Source organism: Osmerus eperlanus, unplaced genomic scaffold (assembly GCF_963692335.1).
Source record: "Osmerus eperlanus unplaced genomic scaffold, fOsmEpe2.1 SCAFFOLD_517, whole genome shotgun sequence".
NCBI classification, from domain to species: Eukaryota; Metazoa; Chordata; class Actinopteri; order Osmeriformes; family Osmeridae; genus Osmerus; species Osmerus eperlanus.
The window spans coordinates 1-11840 of NW_026911505.1; the positions used below are offsets into that span (position 1 = coordinate 1).

The following is an 11840-nucleotide window of genomic DNA, read 5'->3' on the forward strand; positions in this document are numbered from 1 at the left end:
CCATAGTACTTTACGGTAATTATGATTCCTATGCTCCTAACCATGGTATTACCATGGTTTATCTATGGCACTTTATGGTATCTATGCTTATTGCACCCTTATTGATGATGCTAACATTGTTTGTTATGGCTAAAAGAGAGGAACCATTTTTTGTTCATTTATTATCATGGCTTACTATAATCCAAATACAAAGCTCTTTGTTCATTCATTGATAGTCAGGATGTGATCTCCACCAATAAAACATAGTTAACCATAGTCTGCGTACCATGGTAAAACCATGGCTAATTTTCATAAGGGAGGGGTTTGCATCTTGCGGTGAAACCTCAGAGGTTATCTTGGCGTAGTCTTCTCTTAATGGTCCCTCTTGCAAATTAAATATTGATCTCAATGAGGCTACCTGAATAAATAAAGTAAAAATACATTAAATAAATGCTGAGTGATAACAACAGCAGACTCCAAATGCAGATAGCTCTCCTAGGATCAACTCTAGACCCTTTGCTAGCTCTGTTGTGCATAAACTGATGATGAAACTTAACCACTGGTCCAAGTAACATTTGAGAAGCCGATTATCCAATTACTTTGGTCCCCTAAGCTTGAAGCCATACATCCTGTGACGAGAAGCAACTATCACATCAACATCATTTATTTCCAATGGGAGGAGATTTTTCGCATTCCGCAAGGGAGGGGATACCTGCCGATGCCAGGCAAAGAGGCGAAGCGATGAGAAGTGACCAGGGGTTCCCCCACACTCCCCCACGCCCCTGATTGCCTGATTAACAATCAGACAATTAATTCACTAAATAAGACCAATAGGTAAAATGATTAGCCTACCAGTTTTTTTCTGAGAATCTATTACTGTTCTTTACATCATAAACTTGTACAGAATTTTCCTATCCACATTTATAATTAGTGAATTTGATTTGTGAAAATGTCACTTGAAGACTTTAATCTGCAGTTCAAAGATGTTCATAAATTTGTTTGCTATAGCCTGAATCAAACCCGTTGTGTGCCTGAAATCGTTTTGAATAAATGGAGTGGCGTTTTACTGAATTAGCGTACATTCCATAACTTTATGAGAAGGAAACGTTACAAAGTGAGATAGAATTCAGAAAGCTTTGGGATTTTGAGTTCATTTTTTTGCTATCTAAAATTTTAACAAGCTGTTAATCTTTCTTAATTAGGTGTATTATTTACCTTAAACCACATTATGCCAGAAATAGTTTTCTAATTGCATGAATAATACAATTACCATGTTCATATTGTGCTTAGCTTACTGCACCATCTTGCAAACGATTACATCAGAAAAGGTAACAAATAAAAGACTGCGGATAATTAACAGGCCCCTAATTAGGTAGTTGAATATATGATTCATTTGAGTTTTTTTTCCTTAAACGTATCAAAACAATGCAGGTTTGCCTTGTTATCATTTGCTTTGCCTTTGAATTCTTCCTTATCTTCCAAATGGTTGGTTTTAGTGGCCAGGTGTATAGTTTCTTTAATTGTCTTTAATTTGATCATTTTAAAATAATCAACAACTTTTTGTGCTATTTTTCAGCAAAATGTATGAATTGTTTACAATTTACTACGATATGAACATGGGAATTTTATTTTCTATGGTATGTATCTTAACAGCTTGTTCTGGATTGCAGTTGTGGCTGGAACAAAAACCAGGAGTACTCCAGGATCGATTTTGGGAATCACTGCTCTAGGCTACATATTGGTTTTGATTATTCAGCCAATTTGTTTGATTGTGAATCCAGAAATATAAATGAAATGGGTGGCTACTGTTTGTTTTAAGATTTTTTCTTTTTTGCATGCCAGCTGCCTCTACTGACTGTAGGCTAGGCCCATATATTAAATGTTACATATTATATGCATATTATGTATATAATATTTTTACGGATGGCCTAGTAGGCTATACACAATCGCTATAGTCATTGATATTTGATTTTATACATAGCTATGAATTTGATGGGATTTAATTTCGTAAAAGTCATGTTCTGTGCTTTTAGATTGCCAAGTGAAGCTAAAACTCAGCCTCCCATAATGCTTTCATAGTGACAAAATTTCCACAATTGGACCATTCTAATGCCACTGACAGTGTGTTTGTATTAATTTATCACCACAACTCGTGTGATTTAGAAAATGCGACTTAACTGGCCTATCGATGGTGACCTGCAATCAATGTCAATTGGGGGAAAAAACCTCATAGGCACGAATGTATTGCTCCATCCCGTGAGACTGGCCATCCCAGGTTAGATAACATCATCTTTGTTGTAGCATTTAGTACACAAATCTAACCATATGCTCATAACTACAAACATTTAAAAAAATAAAATAAAAGCTGCATAGCGCCAATTTGCAGATGATCTGGAGCCTTGTAATTTTGTGTTTATGTTTGCTTAATTTGCTTATGAAGTTGTTGCCGTCTATGTAAAAACCAGGTGAGTAGTGATTAGCTACTTTAACTAAGTAACAACAAAATCCAGCAAACACCCTGCGGCTGTCCAGGACTGATTTTCTTATAGAACTGCAGGACAGCGTTGGCCATCTCAGAGAGTGATGCAGTTTTAACGCCGAAGGCTGGTCACAAAAAATATTGATTTGATTCAGTTTTTAACAATTCTGCCAAATGACTAAAATGTAATGTAAAATGTATAGTATGTTTATTTAGGACCTTTCATTGAATTTTTAGAATTTGAAATATTTGGCTGTAGCAGGAGGCAGTTTGTTCGCCGAACGGCTGGAAAGTGGTACAAGAATGAGTGTCTGCAGGCAGCAGTGAAGCATGGTGGAGGTTTCTTGCAAGTTTGGGGCTGCATTTCTGCAAATGGAGTTGGTGATTTGGTCAGAATGAATGGTCTCCTCAATGCTGAGAAGTACAGGCAGATACTTATCCATCATGCAATACCATCAGGGAGGCATCTGATTGGCCCCAAATTTATTCTGCAGCAGGACATCGACCCAAAACATACAGTCAATGTCATTAAGAACTATCTTCAGCGTAAAGAAGAACAAGGAGTCCTGGGGGTGATGGTATGGCCCCCACAGAGCCCTGATCTCAACATCATCGAGTCTGTCTGGGATTACACGAAGAGACAGAAGCATTTGAGGCTGCCTAAATCCACAGAAGAACTGTGACAAGTTCTCCAAGCTGTTTGGAACAATCTACTTGCCAAGTTCCTTCAAAAAATGTGTGCATGTATACCAAGAAGAATTGATGCTGTAGTCAAGGCAAAGGGTAGTCACTAAATATTGATTTGATTTAGATTTTTCTTCTGTTCATGCATTTTGTTAATTGATGAAAATAAACTATTAACATTTCTATTTTTGAGGGCATTCTTATTTTACAGAATTTTGCTGCCTAAAACATACATATATAAATATACAGTACCGTGCAGTAGTCTTAGGCACCTGTATAACATTCTGTACAGATAAGATTCTTTCAAAAATAATTCAATGAAAGGTCCTAAATAAACTTACTTTACATTTTACATTACATTTTAGTAATTTGGCAGAATAGTTAAAAAATGAATCAAATCAATATTTTTTGTGACCACCCTTTGGCGTTAACTGCATCACTTCTCTGAGATATAGAACTGCAGGACAGCGTTGGCTAAGACAGTCAGCAGGGAGGTCGTTCCAAGCATGTTGGAGAACTTGCCACAGTTCTTCTGCCGACTTTGGTTGGCTCCTTGCTTCTGATCTCAGACAGCCTTGATCAAATTTTTATGTAAAAGGTAGTAAATTGCTTACAGTAATATGTTACTTTTTAAAAATAAAATACAAAAATGTCTCAAATGTGTTCTTTTATACTAAAACACACACACAAAAAAAAAAATATATATATATATATATATATATATATATATATATATATATATATATATATAATAAAGTCTAGGGTGCCTAAGACTTCTGCACAGTACTGAATATATTTTTTTTTATGAATGCTTGATTTTGGTTGGTTCTATTGAACCATTTCAATGGAACCAACAGTATTTTTCACATTGCCATTTTGAGTTCATCTAAATTATTACATTGTTTCATTTTTGTGCATTGCCAGTCTGGGGTGCCATTACTTCCAGAGCCTACTGCATACATACAGTCAGCTCCAGAAATATTGCTACCCTTGTTAAAAATGTAGAAAAAAGGTTGCATATCATAAAGAACATAAATAACAATCTATATGTTATGTTCAATTGTATAGGAAAACTATATAATGTTATTTCAGTACATTTCATTTTTTTCAATATGCACGCTAAATATCATTGTTCTACATATTGATGTTTCTATACATTCTTACTATTCAAAATCACGAATGTTTCATTAAAATTTTAAAGATTGATCTTATTAAAGGTGGAGAGGGAGGAGATACAAATTATATAAAGTCATGTTGTTTCTTTCAGACAATTCCTCTACTACTTTACTATTGCTGATGGGCTTGATGGGCATTTCCTTGCTACTACTCACCACTACATTGATCGCCTCTTTCAGGAAGAAGGTGTGTCATCTGTCCGTCTCTTTCTGACACACTGACACACTCTCAAAGATATTCAGTTAATAGACACAAACTCCCGCAAGTGTATACACACATGCCCATTTAGATATGTTTTCATAGACTCATGCACACCTACAAGGTATACACCACAGACACATATGCTAATGTCATATGCTCATGTAAACTGTTCCTCACACACACTCCACAAACACATTGTGATGGATGGGGAGGGCCTCTGCATCATGTGGTGAACAGACAAATATTGAGTCTAAAAAGGATTGGTTTGCTGGTTGGTTGATGTCCATCATAGTGAACCAAACAACGGCAGCAATACACTTTAGTCACTTCCAACTAAAACAGTCATCTCTTCAGGCCATTGCAATCACTTATTTTATCTGTCCTTGTCTCCTTGGTCCTTGACTGACCAGGAAATCGATCAAGGTCAACCATCTGACATCCAAACCTGTTAAATGCTCTATGAGCTAGTGTTATGCTGGGGGGAACAGAGGAACCAGAAGCAGACGGGGGTGCAGAAAAATGGCGATGTAATTACAGCAGGGGCAGACAGAGCAGAGTCGAAAAACATGCCAGGGTCAAAACCAGGAGGTCCGTCCAAAAATGCAGAAGTACAAAATCCAACAAACGAAGAAGAGTCCGGGGAAGCAGGCAGGGGTCAAAACCAGAAGGGCAAGGGCAAGGGCAAGGGCAAGGGCAAGGGCAAGGGCAAGGGCAAGGAAACAAGGAGGCTAGAACTGGGGGACGGAAACAAGGGCTCGGGAACAGAACAGGACAAGACGAACTAGCAGCGTGCAACTGAAAAGGACAGGTATAAATACACGGGAATGAGACAAACTAGGCGGGGCATGGGAGTGAGGGCAGTCTAACAAATAAACATCAGGTGAAACACATGAAAGGGTAATAGGACAATAACAAGGGGGAAAACAAAAACGCGGACTGGATTCACAAAGACACACATGTAAAACAAACGGCTCTGGACTAGAGAGTAGACAATGCATAGATTGAAGACGTAGTGATAGTTAAGAGAGAGGTGTGAACACTTCGCTGAAACAAACGAGTAATAAGGGATAGCATAGGAAGGCGGAGTTATAGAACAGCGCAGAAATGCTAAGAGATGCATTAGTGAGTTAGTAACGTGAATATTTCTAAACTACCCAATAAAAGTGATTGTTAGTTAGTTAGTTAGACAGATAGTAAGTGTATTAATCAGATTAGTACTGTACAAAACCTAGATTAGTAGTGGTTAGTAAGAATAGTGCTTTACAACATTTAACTACCAAGACAAAGTAGGAAGTAAGAAACGCGAGTGAGGAATTAATTGGAAACCTGAAAATACCGTAAACACCTGAATAGTGGGGCACGCAGACAGGGGAGTGACTCGACTGGAAAACATTCAGACACAGACATAACAGGGGAGGACGAGTGCAAAGACAAATGAAAATAAACAGAACCAGACATGAAATATGAAAAATAATAAATTACAAGAATAAATAATACTAAACAATGATACACTAACACACAGAACACAGGAACATAACAGCTAGGAGTCTCACAAAAGATTCTTCAAAGAAACACAAGAAAATTCACAGAAAATGTGTAATATTTTTTTGTAATGTGTTACGTACACAGTGCCATGCATTTGCCCCTTCCTCATTTTGTATTTTTCCACACAGAATGGTTTCAAATCTTTAGACAAAATGTACTTTTGGATTTCTTATCAAACATCCAAATTGCCCCTGTGAAAAAGTAATTGCCCCCTTAATCTTAACTAGTTGCACCACCGTTATCAGCAATAACTACTATTAGTCTTTTGTTGCAGAGGTATTTTAGCCCACTTTTCTTTGAAGAAGTGCTTTTATTCAGATAAAAATGTATTGGTCATTATACATTATAGGTCAGGGAATTCTTGATGTCATCAAGGTTTGGTAATAAATTGAACTCCACCCATTCAATCAATTAGACTTATATAAGTTGATATTGCAATGCAATTGAATTCTCAAATTTTTCTAATGCTTAATACATACCATAATAACACAATTCAGTTTGCAGCCATTCACAGATTTACCTTTACAGTCACTTTAAGTAGTGATGTTTACTGTTATGAAACATAAAGGATCATACAGGTATTTTGAATCAAGCCCATTTACTACAAAGTTTGTGAAAAAATTAGCAAAGCATACAACAGCTTTTTACATTACTGAATTTGTTTTATTTACCTTCCACACAGCCATTGGTTTCCATTAATTTCCTTATTCTTTGAAGATCTACTTCTCGGCTACAGTTGCTTAATAGATAATCCAGTATCCTGAGTGACATCAAAATGATTTTTTTGAGACAAGAAGAAAACAAAAAGACAAAAAAATACAGGATGGAACTTTTAACCAACTGATGGCATTCTCTGCCCTTTGTCAACTTACAACAGAATTTCCCTGTGGTGGAGAGACTGGTATGGTTCAATAAGCAGGGCTTGTTTAACTGGGAGGAAATTAGCTAAGATGTAAGCATTGTATCGTTACCCACCTATTAGTTAGATAACATTTGGTGTTTAGATATTTGAATAGACTAATTATATTAGTCGGACCTGCCCTACCTCCAAGCTTCAGGAAAAGCAGCAATGACGATTCCGACGAAGAAGACACGCTTGTAGGTCCAGCGCTGCCGCCGGGTTATTCGGCGAGGGATCTGTCCAGTTCTTCGGAGGATAGTGATAAGGAAGAGGTGGTGTTCAAAAGAGGAAGACCCAGCACGGGCAGAGAAGAGAGTAGAGATGGACCTATGGACTATGCTGTGGAGGATGATGATGGTTTCTTTGGGCCCGCCCTTCCTCCAGGGTATCAGAAGAAGCAGAGCTCACCTGAAAGGTGTCCAGTGTTGGGCCGAGCCCTGCCCCCAGGGTTCCGGAGACCAGCAGAAGATGATGATGATGATGATGATGACAGAGACAGTGAAGGCTTCCCTGGACCAGCACTGCCTCCTGGCTACAGAGCAGAGGCTTCCAGCAATGATGATGACATCCTAGGGCCCCTACCATCCAAAGGGGGTGTCCAGAACACCATTGCCATGGATTTTGAACGGAGGGCACAGAAGATGAAAGAGAAACTCATCTCTGGTGATGATGGCCCAGTAGAGTTGGCTCGGGAGACCTGGATGACCGAACTGCCCCCTGAGCTCCAGCACATCGGCCTGGGTGCCCGAACCTTCAAGAAGAGGTCCGGCCCGGAGAACAAGAACCGCTCCATCTGGACCGACACTCCTGCAGACCGCCAGGGAAAGGCCCAGCAGCGTTTGGAGGGGAAGCAGGGTGGAGAGGAGGAGGAGGAGAAGAAGAAGAAGAAGGAGGAGGAGCTTCCGCACATTTCCCAGAAAGACCTGCAGATGGCGGAGAAGGTGTCCAAGTACAATGATATGAAGCGTGGCGAGTCGCTCATCAGCATGCACAGCAAGAAGATGAAGAAGCGGGCGGAGGCCGAGGAGAAGCCGGCGGAACAGTAGCCCTTCGACAGGGACAACGACCTGCAGGTCAACTGCTTCGACGAGGCGCAGAAGAAGTCTCTGCTCAAGACGTCCCAGGAGCTCAACACGCGCTTCTCCCACAGCAAGGAGCGCATGTTCCTGTAGGGACGGGGAAAAGACGCCGGTCAGCGCTTCACCACACTGGTTCTGTACAATGGAGCCCAGGTCTGTTATACCAGGAGAAGATATACAGGGATCGCCATTGGGCCCATTAAGCCCTTATAAATCACCCTATAAGGACTGCTTATGTTCTGTGTCTGTCCTCTCCAGCCACAGCCTTTATACATTTTTACAACACCCCTTTTTCTGTCTTTTTCTGCGTTTCAGGCAAAAACTGACACCAGCAGTAAAGATGCAGCCAATAACTTATTTCCAGTAAACCGATAACTAAGAACAATTGACATCCCTTTTTGATTTCAATATTTTCGCCAGAATGTCTCAGTGCTTCTTTGTAACCGTAGCCAAAACCGTGCAGGATATAATAAGATTGATTTCACAACATTTGAAAAGAGGGTAAATTTACAATAAATAGAGTAACACTAGGCTCGTAGAAACATCTTGCAATCGAAGCATCATAAACATAGTACATTTTCTCTATCCAATACCATCATAAATAATTCCCCACAGCCTAAAACATTATATTCGGGAGGCAAACTTTCATCGCCGGGAAAAAATAAAAAAATGAAATCAAATAGGCCTCCAAGACTGGATAATTTTTCCAAACTGTTGCTGAATTTCCGCCATCTTGTTAAATTGACTGGAGCTTTGCAAAATGACATGCCAAAATAAGCATTTGCTTTCAGGAGAAAGGGCCATTCGGCATTTGCCCGGTGGCTGTTTGTTGCACATGTGAATGAACGGCGCACATTTTCTGAGTTTTGTGATGTGTTTAATTCTGTCTGACAGCCGTCCAGTGCTTTGGTCTGTAAAACAGTGTCCGATATTGCAGTCTTTCTCAACCCAGTGTGAGCTGTAAGACTGATGTTCTTGCGTGTTCATTAATCGCACATAAATGCCAACATTGTCAATTTGTCAAGGACACTTTAATGTGTGTCATTACAGTCTCCTACGTGTCTGGTTCTGTTGGAGGAAAAACAGCAGTTAGAGATTGCTTCAGTTAGTTGTAGCAACTGACTAAATGTGGTGTAGCTGAGTAAGTGCAAGTGTGGTTGACTGTGCGGGTGTGGTTGAGGTAATGTGATGTCTAACTCTGTTCCCTGTCAGCACAGGATTGGAAGCACTGGTGCAGGCTGACATTTTCAGTGTGAGGTCTTTCACCAGAATTTCACTGAAAACAGCACGTCTCATTATTCAAATGTTTATTTGATATTTTTACTCTGTATGTCGCCCTCCTTGTAGGCCGTAGCATAGTGGTTAAGGTACATGACTGGGACCCGCAAGGTTGGTGGTTTGATCCCCATTGTAGCCACAATAAGATGTGCACAGCCCTTGAGCAAGGCCCTTAACCCAGGCCCTTAACCCTGCATTGCTCCAGGGCCTCCATTGTCTCCTGCTAAGTCGAATCGACTGTACGTCGCTCTGGATAAGAGCGTCTGCCAAATGCCATTAATGTAAAAATATTAATTGAATAGTATCAAATCTTAGCAAGGAAATTTCATAGTTGCATTGCCTGCTAGGCTATTTTGAGCAAGGGTGCCGTAAAATATTTAGCTCAATTGTTAGCCTTTTGCATAACATATTAGTCTGAGGGAAAACAGTTTCAGGCAAAACCAGAATATCGGGGTTCCATTCTAAAATCAAAATATTCCAATGATCACATTTCTGATGCTGCGGCAAGCGTATGACATTCAGGTGAAGTATCCTGAAGTCTTCTCTGGTCTTAAAACAATGTGGACTATTTAGACCAGGGGTCGGCAACCCTGGTCCTGGAGAGCCGCAGGGTGTGCTGGCTTTCGTCTCCACCTTAAAATAAGCAAGCGTCTCAGACCCAAGAAACCAGGTGAGGTGAGTTAACTGTGTAATCAACGGCTTTCATTGATCAATTAATGCCAAGCAACAACGAAAGCCAGCACACCCTGTGGCTCTCCAGGACCAGGGTTGCCGACCCCTGATTTAGACTATTTTTACTGTTTAGAAATTGAAGTGGGCTCAATCAGTGGGGGAAGAATTGGGATTGGGACATTGGGATTATGGAAGGCAGGACAGGAACATGGAAATAAAACATTTGTGTTACAGAATGAATTTCTGTCAGAGATTAAAACAGTAATATTAAACGTATTGTACAAGTAAACGAACACATAATTGTCATAATTACATGCCTACAGTCAATCAGACTGTGGGTTTATGTCAAAACGTCTCAAGCTAGATTTCCACCAGTCTACATGTCTAGATTCTGGCTTTTGCTCACTGGGATACTTTGTTAATTAGACTGTGCGGTAGCATTTGCCATCATTTTGTGAGTTTCGGTTCTGGTTCCTGTATGCAATATACTCACTTTATTAGGTACACCTGTACACCAGCTTGTAAATGCTAACATTTAATCGCCATAGTATTAGCAGTAGTAGCAATAGTCCACTACAAAACACTACTATTAACTGAAAGTTTTGTTGATTATTATTTTGTCCGCCTACTCCTTGCAGTTTTCAAGATCTCGATTAATGCATTAAATGTATTTACAAACACAGAACAAAAATGGTTACAATAACAGGGAGAGCTAGGTGAGAGATGTGTGTGTGGGTGTACAGGAATGGGCAGTAGGGCATGTAGGCACATGTTTCCTTTCTCTGAACAAAGGAAGAAAAGGGTAAAGGTAGTGTTAGTGGGCCTGTCAGCGTGGTGGAATTAACCTAACTATATTACAAGTATCATTCCTCAGAGAGGGAAGCGATAGAAGTAACTACTAGGCCATTCACAAACTAGACCAAGATGGTTAGTTAGAGCTCTCAGTGGGAGAGTTGGTTAGCTGCGAGGGGAGAGAGACTACGTGTGTAGGTTAATGCTATACACACACAAATGACTGCAAACCTGTTCATGTAAACATAGAGCTAACATAATGCATTCACTTGATAAAAACAAAGACAAATGGAAACAAATAGTCTCCAGAATGGCTGTGGGTAGGGAGCTGGGAATCCTGTGGATGTCTTCAGTTGGGATACTCGCAAAGCTGGGGTCTTTAGCGTGTGCTAATTAGTTCTATAAATGTTACCACTAGGTAAGCTTTACCACAAGGAAATGGTGTCCTAGGTTTTATACTATAGGTAGGTTTTATTGCTTCTGGTGCTACATTATTGAGTTACAGTAACTAGATGTTATGCTGTAAATGTCAAGGAAGTTCCTTGTGGAATGCTAAGAAATGTGGTCCAGTGTTAACCAAAAAAGTAACAAAAAGTAACCATCCTGTCATGATGGTCAAGCGTCCCTAGGCAAAGCATGCAAAATAATTCCCGATGTTGTATGTGCAGTTCACCCTATTGAGTTGTGTTACATATTTGCCAGTGGAAGGCAACAACATATGTGACCTGCTCTATCAAAATCAGTTGTATTGACCTCAAAATATATTTTGAGTTTTTGAAACTGTCCGAAAGAGCTTTCTAACTATACCAAACTCACCTGCACTCTCCACTCACCAAGCACTTTATTAGGTATTTATTAGACTTTTTTAGACTGCAATGCAGCAGTAAGAACCAGGTAGCACTATGGCTTTAGCATGCAGAATGAGCCAAGCAGCAGGGTAGCTTTTGCATGATTTCTAGAGCAGTGTGAAATGAGCAAGGGCCTGAACAGGTCAGGCTCTGGTTTATATAGCCCCTCATATTAGACATAAGGATCATGTGAGGGGGCACCACTT

At 39.9% G+C, this 11840-nt stretch overlaps 1 protein-coding gene across 1 annotated transcript; it reads left to right on the plus strand.

The window, feature by feature from the left end:
• The first annotated feature begins 6428 nt into the window (after positions 1 to 6428).
• LOC134016155 (GPALPP motifs-containing protein 1-like) lies at positions 6429 to 8137 on the plus strand. The gene is given in 2 exon segments (XM_062455560.1): positions 6429 to 6439; positions 7081 to 8137. Coding segments are annotated over 2 exon segments (1068 nt in total).
• The last annotated feature ends 3703 nt before the right edge of the window (positions 8138 to 11840 follow it).